The 20,562-nt window shown below is 49.6% G+C and overlaps 1 protein-coding gene across 1 annotated transcript; it reads right to left on the bottom strand.

Annotated features, from left to right (window-relative positions):
* Nucleotides 1–1,921: 1,921 nt before the first annotated feature.
* CENPM (centromere protein M) lies at nucleotides 1,922–17,252 on the bottom strand. The gene is made up of 6 exons (XM_081249284.1): nucleotides 17,134–17,252; nucleotides 16,540–16,619; nucleotides 13,331–13,423; nucleotides 10,705–10,784; nucleotides 9,468–9,559; nucleotides 1,922–2,682 (listed from the first exon to the last, which is right to left on the bottom strand). The coding sequence occupies exons 1-6, from the start codon at nucleotides 17,188–17,190 to the stop codon at nucleotides 2,542–2,544; spliced, it is 543 nt and encodes a 180-aa protein (XP_081105410.1). The 5' UTR covers nucleotides 17,191–17,252; the 3' UTR covers nucleotides 1,922–2,541.
* Between the last annotated feature and the right edge of the window lie 3,310 nt (nucleotides 17,253–20,562).

Below are 20,562 nucleotides of genomic sequence, written 5' to 3'. Positions count from 1 at the left end.
TCCCCGGCTGGGGGCAGTGGGCCTGAGGGTGGCCGGCAGCCGTTTAGGGGTTGGTCAGCTCTGCTGTGAGGCAGAGGCGGCCTCTGGGTTCCAGGGCCCCACACCAAGCTCGCTGGAGCTGACAAGTGACAGCGTTGCGCTCGCCCAGCACTTGGAAGGCTCCCAGGTCCTCGGCTGGAGAACGGGACGCCATTTCTCGTTAAATGGCACCAGGTGGCGAAGCAAACGTGGCACAGGGACGAGAGAGAGAGAGAGAGAGAGAGAGAGAGAGAGAGAGAGAGAGAGAGAGCGAGCGAGCGAGCGAGCGAGCGAGAGAGAGCGAGAGCGAGAGCGAGAGCGAGAGAGAGAGAGAGAGAGAGAGAGCCTCATGCTGGCTGGGGGTGGGGGCGGGTGTATGGGGAGGACCCCACCTGTCTCCAGGCAAAATGACAAGCCCAGAAGAGGCAGGCGGACTGTGCCCACACCGCTGCACTCTCCTGCTTGGACACCATGCTCCATCCCCCAAAGGCCTCCCCCACCCCACCAAAGCCCTGCAAAGCCCCGCCCTTTGTGGCCTAGGCTCCTGAGGGGCTGAAAAAGGGGCCTTCTGGACCTCTGCTGATCCTGCCCATCCAGGCAGATACACCGCCCACCTTTACTGCCAGCCGCTTCCTTCAAGCCAGACCCACCCCAACCTCAGCACAGAAGCTGGCTTCCCTTCCCAAATGCTGGGAGTCCTTGGGCGATCCTTGTGCCCCAGGCCTGCTGGAGCCTGAGGCTTGCACCATCCTCCTCCTGCGGTCCACTGGGCCCCTAGCTTGCTCTCCGCCCTCCCCTCTGTGAAGCCTCCCCCTGTGCTGATGGGAGACTGCCCTTCCAAACGGCTGCTTTCTCTGGCTCAAGGCCTGTGTGTCCACCATTTCTGTGTTCTCAGCTCAGGGCCTGCCCAGCAGAGATACCCAAACCTTTGTTCAACGATTAGGTGCCTAAGAGAACAAACAGAGAACAAGCAGAGAATTGGGGCCAGAGGTTGTCTCTGCCTCCGATTAGCTGTGCGACTGTGGATAAGCCTCTGATGACAACGGTCTCAGTTTCATTAACTGAAATGGGGAAACACTGTCAACCTCACAGGTCTGCAGGGAGGGTGGCAGGAGCGACTGTGTGAGAAGGGCTCTGTAAAGTGTGAAGCTCTGAGAAGGTCGGGTGGGTGACATCTGGGACCTGAACTGGAGTCTCCACAGCTGGCAGCTGAGGTTCTCGGTGGGCTGAGGGGGCTCCCTGGAAGACAGCCAGGCATCTGCAAACCTTACCGAGCACGCACGAGGGGTCGGGCGCTGGGCCAGGTCTGGAAGGAACCCAAGGAGAGGAGGAAGGCGGGCCCTACCCTTATGACGCCTGCACTGAGTTTCAGGTTGGCCCATCCTTCAGTGGAGAGCATGAGCTGCGGCTGCCACGGTGACGTCAAAGCAGAGGCCCTGCAGTGCTGGCACCGTCCAAGGCATCAAGCAGGGCCGGTCGGTCCTGAGGCCTGAGGATGGAGGACAGGCCGGGGCACAAGCAGGTGGGGGTTGGGAGGGCGCTGTCACGCTCCCAGGTAGCCAGGACCTGGCTCTCTTCCTGAGGCCTCTCCCACCAGGCCTCCTCTTCACCCCCAAGTTCTCCCATGCGTGCCCAGCCAGCCATAGGGGAGCAGCCGGAGCCCAGATCTGGCTGCCAGGGTTTCTGGATTCTAATCCCGGCATTTCCACAAATTCTAATGAGACCCAAAGGAGAAGGAAAGCAATGGTCATGGCACAATCTCTTGCTGCCAACCCAGAAAGCAGCCCTCAGTCAGATCCTCACTGAATTCTCACAACCATAAGGCTTCACAGTGTAATTCCTGGATGTACACCAGTTTTTGAACTTAGCTCTGTGTGATTTCAAATAATAGTTCAAATAACTGTTCATTGAGTGCTTACCTGGCACTGTGTAAGCATTAACACGTTTATTATGAAATACATCAAGCACTCAAAGAAGCGCAAGAGTAATACAACCTCAGGCACTTCACCTCCACCATTTCATACAATCCTCACAACGCAACAGGGTAGGTGGAGCAACCTCCATTTCATACCTGGGAAAACTGAGGCCCCAAGAGGCAACAACCAGGTCCTATAACCAGGCATGGCGAGGCCAGGATGCGGAGTCAGACTGGGCTCACAGAGTCCAAGCTCCCCCTACCCGACTCCTAATTGCTCTGAGTCAGTTCGCTCATCTGCAAAATCAGAGTGGTGGACGAAACCAGTGATTTTCAAACTTTTTTTAGCCATGGACCTTTTGTTCAGTTGAAGTCTTAAGTGGAGAGAGAACACGTCAGATGGACGAAGACCTGGGGCTCTGCTGGAGTGAGCGTGGGAGGGGGAGGGGGGCTGGAGTCCCACCAGCTGGGCTCCCTCCCCACCCCCTGGACTTTGGGCCCTGAGGGAACTGCCTGCTGACCCCGGCCTGTCAGGCCCCAGCAACAGTGACTGTTTAATGAGCCGGGCACCAAGCCCTGGGGAGGGGCAGCCCAGGGGCTGGTGGCCCTCACAGGTCCTCCAGGGAGGGGTTCTCAGAGCTCTGCAGCAGGGACAGCAGGTTCAAGGCCGAGACGCTGGGCACATGGCCGGCGCAGATCTGCAGCATGCGGACCAGGCGCTGCGCCATGGTGGCTCGAAAGTCTTCTATCTGCAGAGGAAGAGCAGAGGACAGCGGTGAGGGGCCTGCTCCCCTCACGTGGAGCAGCTCCGCGGGCTGCCCAGGGGGGCGGGGTGCTGAGATGTGGGGACAGCTCAGGGAACCGCTGCCCAGCATGGCCACGCCCTTGTCTGTGCCACACCTCGCCGAGCCGTTTCCAACCACCTTAGTTTACCGAATCCTTCAAACACCCTCCAGGGATACCAGAGAGGATGACCCCTGCTCCAGAAGACATGAAGGCTCAGCAAGCTGGGCTGGCGAGGTTAGGTCAACTGTCCAGAGGCACACAGTTAGTGACTGCAGAGCTGGGATGTGAATCAGGGCTAGTCCCAACCAATTCTGGGGTAGAGTGGGCCCCAAAGGCTTCCTTACCTGGGATCTGTCTGAGAAAGAGGCTCACAGGGGTAGGAAGGAGGGGTGGGTAGAGAATGGCCCTTTCCGAGGACAGGGAGGCACCATCAACAGACGGTTCCTATATCAGGGCCTCTGAAAGGCTGGTAAGCCCAGAGGAGCTGTGGGATTAGGCAGGGGCAACAAGACTGTCCCAGGGCCTGGCATCAGATGGTGTGGGCAGATGAGGTGCTCATTATAAATGCTGAATAAACAGTGATGCTCACATGTTCTCCCCTGACCAACAGGTGGTCTGAGATGCATCCCCCCCTTCCCCTGTTCCCTCTCTAACTGGGGAAAGGGTGCCACCATCCACCCAGTCACCCAAGCTAGTGACCAGGCATCCCCACATCCTCCACCATGTGCCACCCATGACGTCCTGGGTTTTAAATCCAGAGGCGACGTCAGTCCTCATCACACTGGCCTCATTCGCACTGAGTCTCCTCTCAGCAGAATCTGACACAGCTGCGCCCTCCCCTTGACAGGTCTTTTCCACCTGGCTCCCAGGACCCCACCCTCTGAGGCTTCTCCTCTCACCTCACAGGCCGCTCCCTCCTCTGGGTGACTTCTAACTGCTGGGGGTCCCAGGGCTTGGCCTTTGCATCTCTTTCCCCCACACTCGGTCCCCAGGTGACCTCATCCAGCTCTGTGACCTTCAAACCGTCTAACTGCTGAGGATGCCCAAACTGCATCTCCAGACCTTTCCTCTGAGTGTTAGACACACGTGTGCCGCTGCCGGCTTGGTTTCTGTGTAGACATCTAACAGACTCCTCAGTCTTAGTGTGTCCAAGACGGAGTTCCTGGGAGTCCCCGCAAACTGCAGTCGCCCCCCATCTCAGCCACAGGCAACTCCATCCTTCCAGCTGCTCAGGCTGAAAACTCCAGAGTCGACCTTGACTCTTCTTCCTCTCCTGTCTCACATCCAGGCCATCAGCACATCTGTCGGGCCTGCCCTGGAAACACCCAGCATCACAGACCATCTCATCTCCCTCTTCCCCAGACACCACTGAGCCCAGGCCACTCTTAACTCTTCCAGACACAGTCCCCAGGCCCATCTCCTTCTTTCTGCCCCTGTCTCCCTTCAGTCCACTCTCCTCCCAAGAGCTGCAGGGACCCACTTAAAACCCGAGTCAGGCTGTGTCCCGCCCCCCGCCAGCCCACACTTTGCATTGCTCCAGTCTAACCCAGAGTGAAAGCCACCACCTGTTCTACGACCCACAAAGCCCCATGGTCACTCTGACTCGTCTCCCACAGCTCTGCTCCAGCCACCCATGCCTCCCTGTGGACCTTGAACACAGCAGGCAAGTTCCAAACTCAGGGCCTTTGCACTTGCTGTTTCTCCAACCTAGTGGGCCTTTCCACCAGGAGGCTCCACGGAGCCTTCCTTCAAGTCTTTACTTAAAGGTCATTTTTTTTTAGTGAGCCCCTTCAACCCCTATGTAAATCTTGCCACTTTACCACCACCTGACAAGTCACATCCATTCTCTAACACGCCATACGTTCTACTTCCTCACTTTGTTTCCTCCACTAGAACAGAATTGGGAGTTTTAAAACTGTTCTGGGGCTTCCCTGGTGGCGCAGTGGTTGAGAGTCTGCCTGCTAATGCAGGGGACGCGGGTTCGAGCCCTGGTCTGGGAGGATCCCGCGTGCCACGGAGCGACTGGGCCCGTGAGCCACAGCTGCTGAGCCTGCGCGTCTGGAGCCTGTGCTCCGTAACAAGAGAGGCCGCGATAGTGAGAGGCCCGCGCACCGCGATGAAGAGTGGCCCCCGCTTGCCACAACTAGAGAAAGCCCTCACACAGAAACAAAGACCCAACACAGCAAAAATAAATAAATAAATTACTAAAAAATAAAAAAAAAATAAAGAGTCCTTTAAAAACAAAAACAAAAACAAAAAAAAACTGTTCTGCTCTATGCTGCTTCCCTAGTGCCTAGAACAATGCTTGGTGCACTGTAGGTTATGTAAGAAATACTTGTTTTATTTTTTTTACAAATTTAATCAGTTATACATATGTTCCCATATCCCTTCCCTTTTGCGTCTCCCTCCCACCCTCCCTATCCCACCCCTCCAGGCAGTCACAAAGCACCGAGCTGATCTCCCTGTGCTATGCGGCTGCTTCCCACTAGCTATCTACCTTACGTTTGGTAGTGTATATATGTCCATGCCTCTCTTTTGCTTTGTCACAGCTTACCCTTCCCCCTCCCCATATCCTCAAGTCCATTCTCTAGTAGGTCTGTGTCTTTATTCCTGTCTTACCCCTATGTTCTTCATGACATTTTTTTCCTTAAATTCCATATATATGTGTCAGCATACAGTATTTGTCTTTCTCTTTCTGACTTACTTCACTCTGTATGACAGACTCTAGGTCCATCCACCTCGTTACAAATAGCTCAATTTCGTTTCTTTTTATGGCTGAGTAATAAATATTCCATTGTATATATGTGCCACATCTTCTTTATCCATTCATCCGATGATGGACACTTAGGTTGTTTCCATCTCCGGGCTATTGTAAATAGGGCTGCTATGAACATTTTGGTACATGACTCTTTTTGGATTATGGTTTTCTCAGGGTATATGCCCAGTAGTGGGATTGCTGGGTCATATGGTAGTTCTATTTGTAGTTTTTTAAGGAACCTCCATACCGTTCTCCATAGTGGCTGTACCAATTCACATTCCCACCAGCAGTGCAAGAGTGTTCCCTTTTCTCCACACCCTCTCCAGCATTTATTGTTTCTACATTTCTTGATGATGGCCATTCTGACTGGTGTGAGATGATATCTCATTGTAGTTTTGATTTGCATTTCTCTAATGAGTAAAGATGTTGAGCATCCTTTCATGTGTTTGTTGGCAGTCTGTATATCTTCTGTGGAGAAATGTCTATTTAGGTCTTCTGCCCATTTTTGGATTGGGTTGTTTGTTTTTTTGTTATTGAGCTGCTTATAAATTTTGGAGATTAATCCTTTGTCAGTTGCTTCATTTGCAAATATTTTCTCCCATTCTGAGGGTTGTCTTTTGGTCTTGTTTATGGTTTCCTTTGCTGTGCAAAAGCTTTGAAGTTTCATTAGGTCCCATGTGTTTATTTTTGTTTTTATTTCCATTTCTCTAGGAGGTGGGTCCAAAAGGATCTTGCTGTGATTTATGTCATAGAGTGTTTTGCCTATGTTTTCCTCTGAGAGTTTGATAGTGTCTGGCCTTACATTTAGGTCTTTAATCCATTTTGAGCTTATTTTTGTGTATGGTGTTAGGGAGTGATCTAATCTCATACTTTTACATGTCCCTGTCCAGTTTTCCCAGCACCACTTATTGAAGAGACTGTCCTTTCTCCACTGTATATTCCTGCCTCCTTTATCAAAGATAAGGTGACCATATGTGCATGGGTTTATCTCTGGGCTTTCTATCCTGTTCCATTGATCTATCTTTCTGTTTTTGTGCCAGTACCGTACTGTCTTGATTACTGTAGCTTTGTAGTATAGTCTGAAGTCAGGGAGCCTGATTCCTCCAGCTCCATTTTTCGTTCTCAAGATTGCTTTGGCTATTCGGGGTCTTTTGTGTTTCCATACAAATTGTGAAATGTTTTGTTCTAGTTCTGTGAAAACTGCCAGTGGTAGTTTGATAGGGATTGCATTGAATCTGTAGATTGCTTTGGGTAGTAGAGTCATTTTCACCATGTTGATTCTTCCAATCCAAGAACATGGTACATCTCTCCATCTATTTGTATCATCTTTATATATATATTTAATTAATGTATTTATTTTGGCTGCATTGGGTCTTCGTTGCTGTGCGCGGGCTTTCTCTAGTTGTGGCGAGCGGGGGCTACTCTTCATTGTGGTGCACGGGCTTCTCATTGTGGCGGCTTCTCTTGTTGCAAAGCATGGGCTCTAGGCACGTGGGCTTCAGTAGTTGTGGCTCGCGGGCTTCAGTAGTTGTGGCACGCGGGCTTCAGTAGCTGTGGCTCACGGGCTCTAGAGCGCAGGCTCAGTAATTGTGGCACATGGGCTTAGTTGTTCCGCGGCACATGGGATCTTCCCGGACCAGGGCTCAAACCCGTGTCTGCTGCATTGGCAGGCGGGGTCTTAACCACTGTGCCACCAGGGAAGTCCAGAAATACTTGCTGATAAGTCCTCTGCGTTCTGTGGCCTCTGCCTCTGAACTGTCCTCCAAACTGCTGCTGCTCTCACTCAGACTCCACAGTCCACTTCCCGCAGCAGCCTCGTCCCGAGGCCTCCTGCCTGTGGCCAGGCCTCCTCCCATCTACACATCACACTCCAGAGACGTGACCCCCAAATCCCACTTCTGACCCTACCATGACCGCCCCGTCACCTACAGGAAGGAATGGCTGAATTCCACTGTCAGGCTTCCAAAGCTCTGCAAATCCTTCTGCTGCTGTGTATGTTACATGTTGGTCTATTTTGCTTGATTCTGAGAGGCAGGGCCAATGTCTGAGGCATTTGTGTTCTCAGGGACCAGCACAGGGCCCGATCAGCGGAGCTGGGAAATAATTTCACTGGGCAAATCCCACACCTCCCTGGTGTTTCCTCATATGTAAAACAGGGCTAATAATTCCTGCCACGCAAAGGCCTCAGAACATGGTGAGGCTCCAAGTCGATTAAGCGGAGGAGTGTGCCCCGAACAGGACAACAGCGGTGCGAGGAGTGCTGACCGTCCAAACACTGGGGGCTTTGTATGAGAGAACGCCAGGACTAGGTTCTCAGCAGGGCTGCTGCTGGCTGGAAATAGAAAGTCGGCCACTGAGAAGTTCTCAGGCTAGAGGACAACCCAGGACCTGGAACAGCCTGCCACCTAGTGACCACACACAGAACTGCAGCCCCACACGCACCTCTGCTGTGGAGCGAAGATGGCGATTCCCCTCCAGAGCCAACAGAAGGCAGGCTGTGTGCGTGCGTGTGTGTGTGTGTGTGTGTGTGTGTGTGTGTTGGGGGTGGGTCGACTTGTTCAAAGCCACACAGTCAGCCCGTTAAGACAGGAAAGAGACAGCTGCACGCCAACCTGGCTCTTCCGCTGACTTCCTAGCTGTGTGACCGTGAGCACGTCTCGCCTCTCCTGTTGTGAGGAAAGCCTGCAGGGATAGGCCCCTCAGGGGTGCCCCGGGCCTCAGGTCCTACCTGTGAGATCAGAGCGTCGGTTTAGTGGGGGTTCTTAAAATAGTCATCAAATGTGAAACACAAACCTGTACATCCTAACTGATGCACTGAATGAGATCTAGGGCAGGTCTAATGACTTCTGCAGTCAGAGGCGTAATGAGATCTGCCCCAATCCCCGGGGACGTGGCAACGTCCGCTGCTTCTGTTGCTAACAGTCACAGGTTCTGCTAATACTACCGACATCTCTTGCCTACATTCACAATGATAAATTTCTCTTAGAGGTTAGTGAAAACAAGAAGTAATTTTTTTTCTCGTCCAGGTCTGCAAATCCCCTGAATTCTTCTCCCTTCCGACCAGAGGGGTCCACAGACCCCAGAGTAAGAACCCTTGGTGATGAGGGACCACATACTGACTCAGTTCCCTCTTACGACATCACTTTGCTTTTGGGAAAAGGTGCAAGACCCAGAACAGAGCAGAAACACAATCTCTGAAACGAATTTCAAAACCAACTGAGCAGGTCTGGAATGCAGCCCAGGGGCAGCCCAGGCCCTGGGAGCCCAGAGGCAGCAGCATCAACTCCTGCTGAGGACCCTTTAGCCAAAAGTCATCAGGTTCCGAACCGCACAGAGAGGCTGAAGAGCAAAACTCAACCGCAAAATAGAAATCTGCTGTGCTAACCCCACAATGAGCATTCACCTGGTGAGAAACACCAACAGAAGCAAGTCAGGGCAGAACTAATATCATATGTATCCATCCAACCACCTACCAACCTACCCAGCCTCCCCTTCTGCTGCCTGCTAGACCCCCTGCCCCAGGCTGGGACCAGACAAGGTCTGCAATCCAGGGATGTAAGGGGCACACTGGGCACCTTCACTGCTGGTTAATGAGGCAGACAAGATGCCTGGCCTCACAGCACTTAACCCCAGGGAAGTGAGATATTAACATGAACCCACAGGTACATACACAAGACTTAGTTACGAGTAGAGAGAACGACGCAAAAGCAGGAGGTAATGGCGCCTGGTGTACGAGCAGAACTCAAGATGTACACGGAGCATCACCCTACTTTACATGTACGAACCCAAGGCTTACGGTGACCCACCCAAGGCTCACGGTGACCCACCCAAGGACAACGAGCAGAAGAGCCAGGATTCAAATGAGGATCTTGTCTCCACATCGGGATCCCCTTCACCAGGGTACTCAGCGAGCCTCCCAAGAAGCGCCCCTACCACGCCCACTGTGTGCCGACTGCTCCATCCCTCAACCCGCGTGCTCGGGGTCCTCACCTCCAGGTCACAGAAGAGCAGGGGGCTCCGGTAGGTGTGGGCCAGCTTCATGATGGTGTTCCGGTGAATGCTGCAGTGGCTCTCCCGCCCAGCTGCAAAGAAGCCACGGCCTGTAATCTCTACCTTCCTGGCTGTAATCTAGGAAGCACTGGGCCAAGTAGTTCATTTCCCCTCTCTGGGCCTCAGCTTCTTACTAGTCAGTGGGGTGACAATCCTGTTCTACCTTCTTTTCAGGGCAGTCAAGATCATCAAATCAGAAAATAGGCTGAAGGGGCTTGGATAGAGTGCACATCTATGAAATGAGGTTAGTGACAACCCCTACCCTGCTGAGTTACTATAGAGATTCAGTGAATGAATACACAGAAGTGACCTGGTGTTCATTTATCCACCAATGCTTACTGAGAATAATCTGTGCCACTCCCATCCTGCAAGGAGCTCTCAGTGCAGCTGGCGGGGCAGACACACCATCAGTGTAGGTAGAAGTGTTAGGAGTCTCTGACAGAGGCATGTGTGGGATGGATACCCTGAGGGCCCAGATTGCAGGGCTGGTCAGGTCCCCAGGAGGCAGAAAATAGGGGTTAGCGAGATAAAGAAGAGGAAAAAGTATTTGAGAGAAGCCACATGGTACAATCATTAAAGGCATGGGCTCTGGAATATGACTCTCTAGGTGTGAATCTCTGCTCTACCACTGTTCAGCTGCGGGGCCTTGGGCAAGTTACCTAACCTCGTGACCAGTTTCCTCCGCTGCAAAACAGAGAAAATAGTACCTACTACAGTAGTACCTGTCGTGAAGATTAAGTAATATAGAAACAAAGCACTTAGGACAGTGTTTGGTCTATTGTGAGTGCTTGATATAGGGTAGCTATTATTATTTCCACTGTTAATATTACCAAGTCTCAGAGAACTATAAGCTGAGCCAAAGAAGGGAAGAGTAATAGGAGATAAGACAGGAAGGCAGGGGCCAAACTGCAAAATACTTTGTGCCTTTACAGGAGTTTGGATTTTACTCTGAAAGCCACAGAGAGCCACTAGGCACCTCTAAGCCATTATCTCAGAGGAATTGACTTGGTGGACTGATCGGCTCAGATTTTATAAAGACTGACAACATCAGATTCCAAAATGCATGTGTTTTCCATCACCCAGGCTGCCTTTGCAAGGAGTCCGCCACAGGCCCAGCCGCAGCCTGCCCTGGGTTGGCGAGGGAGGGGGTGAGCTGCGGGGGGAGGGATGCACTTACCGCCTGTGGCGAGGAAGCTCACCTTCCCCAGGAAGAAGGTGGCGTCCACATGGTGCAGGGACTCCTCGACATTCCGGAGGCTGCAGTGGCCAGGGCGAGAGAACAAAGCAGAGGACAAACCTCACAACAGAGAGAGCAGAAGCCGCCCCGCCTCTGATCCCAGAGAGGCCAGAGAACGAGAGGAGGGTAACAGGAAACAGCCCTAGAGGAATACTTTGTCCTTTCATATCTTTAAACTACATTTTTTGGGGGAATTCTATTTATTTTTTTATACAGCAGGTTCTTATTAGTCATCCATTTTATACACATCAGTGTATACATGTCAATCCCAATCTCCCAATTCATCTCACCACCCCCCCCCGCCACTTTCCCCCCTTGGTGTCCATACATCTGTTCTTTACATCTGTGTGTCTATTTCTGCCCTGCAAACCAGTTCATCTGTACCATTTTTCCAGATTCCATATATATGTGTTAATATACAATATTTGTTTCTCTCTTTCTGACTTACTTCACTCTGTATGACAGTCTCTAGATTCATCCATGTCTCCACAAATGACCCAATTTCATCCCCTTTTATGGCTGAGTAATATTCCATTGCATATATGTACCACATCTTCTTTATCCATTCATCTGTCGATGGGCATTTAGGTTGCTTCCATGACCCGGCTATTGTAAATAGTGCTGCAATGAACATTGTGGTACATGTCTCTTTTTGAGTTATGGTTTCTTCAGGGTATATGCCCAGTAGTGGGATTGCTGGGTCATATGGTAGTTCTTTTTTTGGCTACTCTACGCGGCTTGTGGGATCTTAGGTCCCCGACCAGGGATGAACCTGGGCCCTCGGCAGTGAGAGCGTGGAGTCCTAACCACTGGACCGCCAGGGAATTTCCCAAACTACTTTTAATTACAAAGTGACTCAAGTTCGTAATATAAACAAACAGTAAATATGGGTGTATAAGTAAAAAGTAAAAGTCTCCGTTGCCAGCACCACCTTCAGTTTCAACTCCCCAGAGATAACTGTTGCTGACAGTTGGGGGTGTAATTCTTCTGGAATATTTTTCATATGCAAATACGGACAGTGATACGTACAAGCATCCAGTTGGGTCTAACTGGGTTCAACAACTCTGTTACATTCTTTGGAATGACCACACAGTACCACAAACTACTTTCCCTGTGATGGACATTTAAACGGTCTCCAGTTGTTCACCATTACGAAAGATGCTGCATGAAGTTTCTTTCCCACAGGTCCTTACATATCCAAGCAAACGTTTCTGTAGGACAGATGCTAGAAGTGGAATGGCTGGGTCACAGTATGTGTCTTTTTTAAGTGTAGATAAGTATTGCTGAATTGCTTTCCAATAAGATTACAGCGATTTTAAGTCATATCAATCATATGAAAACACTTTTTTCCTCTAAGCAACGGCACCCTGACCTTCTGGGTTGAGGCTTTCATTCACTTGTGTCCAGGGAGTGATGAAGGAACCTGTTGCCTCCTGGCCAAAAAGCCATCTCAAAGGTCAGGCTTCAGCCTGAATGAACACAGCCTGAGGCCAACAGCAACAGCGGCCCTGCCCCTAAGTGTGGCTAGGAAGCAGGATCTCTCCAAAGACTTGGGCCAGTGTCCCTTCTGGTGAACAGAGAGATCTCACCCAAAGAGCAACAGATCTGCTGAGCCAGGGCCCTCTGGCAACCATGGCAGATCTCAGCCCCACCTGGGCCTAAGTCACCGCTGACTGGTTCCAACCGGTTCGGTAGTGCGGTCTGGACTTGGTCCTGATGCTACATGTATCTGTTGTCTCTAGACCATTGGATTCCCAGATTCCCTTGATCCCTACCACAGGCCCAGGTGTCTGCCTTGGTTTCTGTGCTGGACCCTGTGTCCTGCTCTTAGCCAGCTGTCCCCCAGGAGGGAGAGGGCACACCTTTCTTCTGTACTCCCTAGGCTGGCTGCAGTCCTGTCCCCAGGGTTGCCAGCACCACAGGGAGACCGGATCAGGCCACCAACATCAACACCACCCATGCTGCCACTGCCACGGCCCCACGCTAGACTGGCTCTGATGCTGCAGAGGCCTTGACAGTCCTCTGAACACACTATGCTCCTCCTGCCCTTTACATTAACCCTCCGCCTGGAACATTCTGCTCACTTTCATCTTTCCCTGACTAATTTCTCGTCATCTCTCAGGTGTCTATTTAAATGTCACTTCCACCGGGAAGTCTAGCCTGACCTAAGTCCTGAGAGTCAGAGGTCTTGTTTGGGTTCTCACAGCCCCATGCTTCCTTCTTTTTACAGTACCCATCGCAGGTACTGTAACTGTCTGTTCAAAAGTCTAGCCTCCTCCCCTAATGGACCTTGAGGACAGGGTTCTGTTTCATTCATGTCTGTGCCTGCTGTCAGGGATACACAGTAGGCCTCAGAGAGCCAAATGACAGATGACACTGCTGGCATTTATCAGTGCCTTTTAAACATCTTGCATTGGCCACTGGCCCCCCCACCTCACCATCTAAGTTCACCCCAGGCAGCCTCTCCTTGTCTCCTCTCCTTCCCATCATAAGTGAGGCCACTGTCCCAGCACATCCCTGTGCCAGGTCTACCTGAGCCTGGCAGCCTCCATCCTCTGGCTCTCACCTGTGTTTGCTGTGAAGGTTGACCACGAACACAATCAAGTCAATTCGGGGCCGATTCACATTGGAGGGCAGAGGGAGGGACTTTGCCAAGTGGCTGAAAAACAAGAAATTGCAGGACTAAATACGTACCCACATCACAATGACTGTTCACATGCCGCCCGTCACAGGGAAGAGGCTGTCAAGAGCTCCTCTCCTATTCACCTGAAGCAAGACTTTTCAGGTGAGCACAGGGGCAGGGCAGAGCTGGTCCTATCCAGATGACTCCTGATCTACTCTCCCTGCCAGAAAGTTTAGTAACTGCCTTGGCAAGAGGGAGTTTTGGATATAAGATGGCATGAGGCTAGACATCTACACTGCATGCTGGGAGGGAGACCAGGCTCAGAAGGGGGGGAGCATGTTGGACTGTGAAGTTTAGGTGTTAAGATTGAAGCTCTTTGGAGTAAGACAGAAGTGGCCCCAAATCCCAGGGCTGCCGATTGTCAGCTATGTGACCTTGGGCAAGTCACCCTCATCATTCTTGTCTGGACTTAGTCTCAGATTGTCAAATACCCACCGGAAGGGTTTTTTTGAATCCTCTACTTCTGCCCATTTCCACATATTACTATTACTCATCTGCCCCCCACCCCTCAGCTTATAATTTAAGAATACCAAAAAGTATACAAAACACAAAAGTTAAAGAAGAAACACATACTCCTACAAGTTCAGTTACCTAGATATAACTACTAGTAACATTAGAACATTTTTCTAAACATCTCTCCATGTACACAATGTATACACATTCAGACACTAGAATACAGTAGATGTAATTGAAAAATAGGAGGGAGTTGGGCCTCCCTGGTGGCGCAGTGGTTGAGAGTCCGCCTGCCGATGCAGGGGATACGGGTTCGTGCCCCGGTCTGGGAGGATCCCATATGCCGCGGAGCGGCTGGGCCCGTGAGCCATGGCCGCTGGGCCTGCGCATCCGGAGCCTGTGCTCCGCAACGGGAGAGGCCACAAGAGTGAGAGGCCCGCATACCGCAAAAAGAAAAAAAAAAAAAAAAAAAAAAAATAGGAGGGAGTTCCCTGGCAGTCCAGTGGTTAGGATGTAGCGCTTTCACTGCCATGGCCCAGGTTCAATCCCTGGTCGGGGAACTAAGAACCCACAAGGGGCATGGTGCGGCCAAAAAATAAAAAATAAAAATAAATAAAAATAGGATAATAGTATTAATTTTATCTGAATTTAGGGGAAGCAAAATAACTAAAGTAGAACTGAAAAAAAAGATGAACTTTGGATAAATTATTTTTTAATCACAAGAAATTATTTCCTCAAAGAACCCAATTAAAAAAAGATTATGGAATAAATGAGTAAGTTGGTATCATTTTTAACAGTTTTAATTTTACCTATATGGGATTGATTCTCTATTACTAAGAAAAGTGAGAAAATTAGCATTCTTATAATCTACCTTACCATTTGGACAAAACTTACAAATGTACATTTATATTGCTATTATTAATGGTATTATTATATACATTTATATTTTGCTCTAACCATAACTTCAGACCTCAGCTAGTGAAGTTGCCACTCTAGAACATGAGAGAGACAAAGGGTACTGAGGAAGGTCTCTCACTGGCAATTAAATGCTTCAGCAATAAAGAGACAATCATTTTTGCTCACAATTCATTGGCCAGAAGTAGTCACATGGCTCCACATAACGACAAAAGGTCAAACCTGGTTCCTGCCAAATACTACAAATGCAGAGAGCCGAAAATACTTGACAAAAGAATGAACAGATGACCATATGGGTGATTTGCTTCTCCTGCCTAAAAGTCTGAGAATTATTTACTTCAGAAGTAAATAATTGTCCATTTTTCCTGGAACAAGATATATGTACCCTTTTTAATGGACAAATTCAACCCTTCACTCATTCCAGGGAAGTCTTCTTCTATTACACTTCAAACACTTTTGCTGTAATTTTCTCAAATCTTTCTTCTTTGTAAATAATTCATTCTTTAATCACATCTATTCTGATCCTTGCTGTTTCTATGTATTTATTAGATAGATCTCATATGGTATTATTTTTCACCTTTTTTGTCCTTAGCTCTGCAACCTCCCTTTTCCTCTCATTCTGTTGTGTTATTATTTGGTCTTTGAACGCTCCTTTTTAAAATTCATGTTCCTATTAAATTCCTCAATGGCACAAAGCACTCAAAAAGGAGCTTTCTTCCCTTTTTCCCAGAGTGGGTTCTTCATCAGATTTTTTGCATGTCATGTGACTCTCTTTTTTGCCAATGGTTTCCGTCTTGCTTAATGAAGGCAATTTTGTCCACATTTTCCATTTACTCTGATGCTAATTAAATTAATTTTTTTGACTTTTTTTTTTTTTTTTGGCCTTGCCCCATGGCATTCGGGATCTTAGTTCCTGGACCAGGGATCAAACCCATGCCCCCTGCAGCAAAAGCGCAAAGTCCCAACCACTGGACCACCAGGGAAGTCCCAAATTAATTTTTTTTTTATCCTTTCCAATTTCTGAGCTATGGGTTTGAGATTATTGGTTATTGTGTTTGGTGTTCTACAGCCAAAGAGCCTGGCAAGATAGGTAGAGCACAGATGGACATATGAACAATCTTTATTTTGAGGGAAAGATTATGTTGAAGCAGAATGATCCAAATCTAGAGGGTATTTCCTCTGTGGGAATTGGAAATGCCCCATACTAGGTAGAATAGGGGAACATAATCTTTCTATCAGGGAGAATGACACCCACATGTATTCAGTCACTTGACTCCTGCCAGCAGCTGTTTCTACTCCCTCTCAGTTAGAAAAAGGAAAACAAAATATACTTTAGTTACTTTTTCTCCAAATTTGGGGGTTATCTGAGCATGTACTCTGTGCCAAGTACTGCTCAAGGCACTGGGGATTCACCAGTGAGCAAAAGTCAAAGTCCCTGCCCTCAAGGGGCTGACCTTGGGGTCCCTAGGGGTGGCAGATTGGAAACAAGTAAAGAAACATGTAAACTTCTTATAGTGACAAGTGTTAGAGGAAAATAGAAAAACTGTGACAGTGATGGAGGATGCCTTTGGACGGGGACAGATCACGCGTTAGAACGGAGTCTCCGAGGGGTTGGTCAACCGGCTCCACCTGTGCCCGCCTCTCTGGTGATCCCCCTACCGCCAACCCCGCCCTCCCTTGCGCCCAGGCCAGCGATCGGACACCCCCAGCATAAGGCTACTTACACCTTCAGCTCCGATGTGCAATCCTCCTTGAGCATCGCATCGGCCAGCTGCTGCAGAAGAGCATCCTCCGTGCCCACCAGCTGCCCAGAGAGAGAAAGCGACCGACTGATACCTGGACACAGCAGTCCCGCTGGAGGGCCCGGACGGCCGCGAACCCAAGATTCCGGCTCCAGTGCGCGAGGCACCCTTTTACCGAAAGGGCTCCGGCAGAGGGCCCGAGGTTTGCACCCTCTCCGGTCCTGTCCGGAAAGCACTCACTACCTCCCCGGACCCTTCCTGGAAAGGCCTCGTCTCTCCCGGAGGTCCGACCCCTCTACGCGGGAAAACCAAGTTTTGGGCACCCGGTAACCCGCCCTGCGCGCGGTCGCCCCACCCAGCCGCCCCACCAATCAGAAACTGCGCACTTATTGGTGGGGACGTCCCTCAGCCTCAGAAGGGCGGCTACTCCGATTGGTTCAGAGTGTGGCTCTCCGGCCTACCACACCCCAGCCAGAATAGCCCACACCAGCACCTCAGAGAGAGCAGGGGACTTGGCGGCTGAGGGACAGCCTGGGAAGAAAGGCGGGCGGGCGAATCTGGGATGCTGACGCCTACCAAGATGGTGGCCGTGTTCAGGCCAGGCAGTTTGTCCAGCGGCCGCAACACCGACATCCCAGGGACAGGCCGAACCGCCGCTCATGCGGTGCGCGCCAGGCTTTCAAACCACCCTGTGGCCCACCCCTTGTGAGTAATCGCGGGTCACGTGACAGTTCCTGGGCGGGACTTCGTGGGGGGCGGAGCAGGGCCTTCTTAAAGGAACCACTACCGCCTTTTCCGAGGGGAGGTTCCACCCCGGGCTCTAGGCACATAGGGTGCTGCCTGCGGGACAAGACTTTTATTTCACGACTGGGAGAAAGAAGATATTCAGTGATTCAGTTATTCATTTTCATTCATTCGTGCTCATTCAAGTGCTCTTGATTCCTTCCAAATCTGTCCCTCACACATCTTCTCCACCTCAATTGACTCCGTCCTTGCAGCTGCTCAGAACAAAATCTTGGGTCATTCTTGGCTCCTCTTCCCCGCACCTCACAATCAATCCGTAAGCAAGCCTGTGGGTTCTATTCTTAAAATGCAAGAAGCCGACCATTGCTCACCACCTCCACCCCACCACCAGGAGAAGCCACTCTCCTCTCTCACCAGGTCTACTGTAAGAGCCTTCTCACTGGCTCCCTGCTTCCACCCTGGTCTCCAGGGCTACTGGCTATTCTCCACACAGCAATCGGAGTCATCCTTTAAAAAGAGAAATCAGAGCAGGCCACTTCTCTGGTCAAAACCCATCGATAGTTCTCTGCTCACTCAGGTACATTGCAAATGCGGTACAGGGCCTTTGAGGCTCTGTGGGTTCTGGCCCCTGACAGTCTCTCTGGCCTCATCTTCTGCCCTTTTCCCTCTAAAACGGCTCTAGGACTCCTGGCCCCGTGGTTCCCTCTGGCTGAAATGCTCTCCTCCCCAATAGTCAAGTGGCTTGTTTCCTCACTTTATTCATGTTTCTGCTGCAATGTCACCTCATCAGAGGGGGCTTTCTTAACGACCCTATCTAAAATAGCAAGCCCTCCCATAATCCCTCTCTCCCCTCTTCTGCTCAGTTTTCTCAATAGCACTTCACATATTGACTAGAACTGGGCAGCACCTGAGATTTTACAAACTAATAAACTGTTACTGTTTATTACTGTTTAGTAATAGTCTGTTACCTTTTCATGGATGCTGCAGAAGACATGAAACTCCTGGGTAAGGGACAAAGGACATTATTACTCAAGGTAAAAGCAGTAGCTGTGGCTTTACCTTTGTGTCATTTTCCCCACGTCCCGCAAGCCCTGCAAAGGGCCCACCCATCATGTTTGCCTCTACACCTCGTGGATGGCATTATAGGAGAGGAACACAGAGGTTAGAAATTCACCACTTTTATAGTGAGTGGTAGGCATGCCTGTCCTTTTCCCGGTTGCTTGCTTTTCCTCTTCTTTTTCCAACCCTCAAGGTTGCTTGCTGCAAAAATACACCCTTAGAAATGGCCTGGGTAAAGAGCTTTCAGAGCCTTGCTTTCTTGGCATGCCCAGCAAGAACCTGCAGGGACTCAGAGCCCACAGCAGATTGCTTCTCCCAACAGTTATATAATTATCTGCTCATTGTCTGTCTCTCCAACTAGAGCATAAGATACATGAGGGCAAAGATTTTGTCAGTTTGTATGTCCAGCACTTTAAAAAGTGTCTGGTACATAGTAGTTGCTCAAGAAATATTTGTTGAATGAATGAATTGATTTACATCCATTTGTTTATTCTCAGCAGTGATTCATTCATTCATTTCCTAGGGCAGACCCAATGCCCCACCCTGGGAACACAGATGAATCAGACATTACTGACCAACTCAGTGTGATGGAGGAGTAGGACTGTGATCTCACAGTGTGTTCATTACTGTGACATCTGGGAGAAAAGAGGCATACTTCCTGTCTAACCTAAATCCTTCTCACTGAGAACCAAACTAGTTATACCTTGCTTAGAAAGAGCAGGAAGTACATGGCTTCAGGGAGCCCCTGCCCCAGCACAGATGGTGCTTTGATTCCTCATGGCACGGGGCATGGAGGGGACTCCCTGACAGTCAGGTAATAGTAAGTACTAGGAAAATAAAGGTGGGCTAGGGGATAGAACGTGATGGGTAGGAGGAGGTACTTTAGGTCAGGGGAGGCCTATCTAAGAAGGTGATGTTTGGGCAGATGTCTGCATGCGGTGAGAGAGGAGCCAATTAAATATAGTGAAAGGGGCTTCCCTGGTGGCGCAGTGGTTGAGAGTCTGCCTGCCGATGCAGGGGACACAGGTTCGTGCCCCGGTCCGGGAAGATCCCACATGCTGCGGAGCAGCTGGGCCCGTGAGCCATGGCCCCTGAGCCTGCGTGTCTGGAGCCTGTGCTCCGCAACGGGAGAGGCCACAACAGTGAGAGGCCCACGTACTGCCAAAAAAAAAAAAGGGAGAAGACTCAAATCAATAGAATTAGAAATGAAAAAGGAGAAGTAACAACTGACACTGCAGAAATACAAAAGATCATGAGAGATTACTACAAGAAACTCTATGCCAATAAAATGGACAACCTGGAAGAAATGGACAAATTCTTAGAAATGCACAACCTGCCAAGACTGAATCAGGAAGAAATAGAAAATATGAATAGACCAATCACAAGCACTGAAATTGAAACTGTGATTAAAAATCTTCCAACAAACAAAAGCCCAGGACCAGATGGCTTCACAGGCGAACTCTATCGAACATTTGGAGAAGAGCTAACACCTATCCTTCTCAAACTCTTCCAAAATATAGCAGAGGGAGGAGCACTCCCAAACTCATTCTACGAGGCCACCATCACCTTGATACCAAAACCAGGCAAGGATGTCACAAAGAAAGAAAACTACAGGCCAATATCACTGATGAACATAGATGCAAAAATCCTCAACAAAATACTAGCAAACAGAATCCAACAGCACATTAAAAGGATCATACACCATGATCAAGTGGGGTTTATTCCAGGAATGCAAGGATTCTTCAATATATGCAAATCAATCAACGTGATACACCATATTAACAAATTGAAGAAGAAAAACCATATGATCATCTCAATAGATACAGAGAAAGCTTTCAACAAAATTCAACACCCATTTATGATAAAAACTCTGCAGAAAGTAGGCATAGAGGGAACTTTCCTCAACATAATAAAAGCCATATATGACAAACCCACAGCCAACATCGTCCTCAATGGTGAAAAACTGAAACCATTTCCACTAAGATCAGGAACAAGACAAGGCTGCCCACTCTCACCACTCTTATTCAACTTAGTTTTGGAAGTTTTAGCCACAGCAATCAGAGAAGAAAAGGAAATAAAAGGAATCCAAATTGGAAAAGAAGAAGTAAAGCTGTCACTGTTTGCAGATGACATGATACTATACATAGAGAATCCTAAAGATGCTACCAGAAAACTAATAGAGCTAATCAATGAATTTGGTAA

The sequence above is a fragment of the Mesoplodon bidens genome (assembly GCF_964165515.1).
Source record: "Mesoplodon bidens genome assembly, chromosome: 11".
Classification (NCBI taxonomy): domain Eukaryota; kingdom Metazoa; phylum Chordata; class Mammalia; order Artiodactyla; family Ziphiidae; genus Mesoplodon; species Mesoplodon bidens.
The sequence above is the reverse complement of the archived record's forward strand: the minus strand, read 5'-3'. Positions and strand labels throughout refer to the sequence as shown.

What these genes read in the sequence shown, in the direction of transcription:
- CENPM (XM_081249284.1), bottom strand. Translation starts at nt 17,190, where the DNA reads ATGTCGGTGTTGCGGCCGCTGGACAAACTGCCTGGCCTGAACACGGCC. An exon ending in TGCACATCGGAGCTGAAGGT is followed by an intron (nt 13,424 to 16,539) that starts GTAAGTAGCCTT and finishes CTTGTTTTTCAG; the next exon opens with CCACTTGGCAAAGTCCCTCC. An exon ending in TGCTCTTCTGTGACCTGGAG is followed by an intron (nt 2,683 to 9,467) that starts GTGAGGACCCCG and finishes CTTCCTCTGCAG; the next exon opens with ATAGAAGACTTTCGAGCCAC.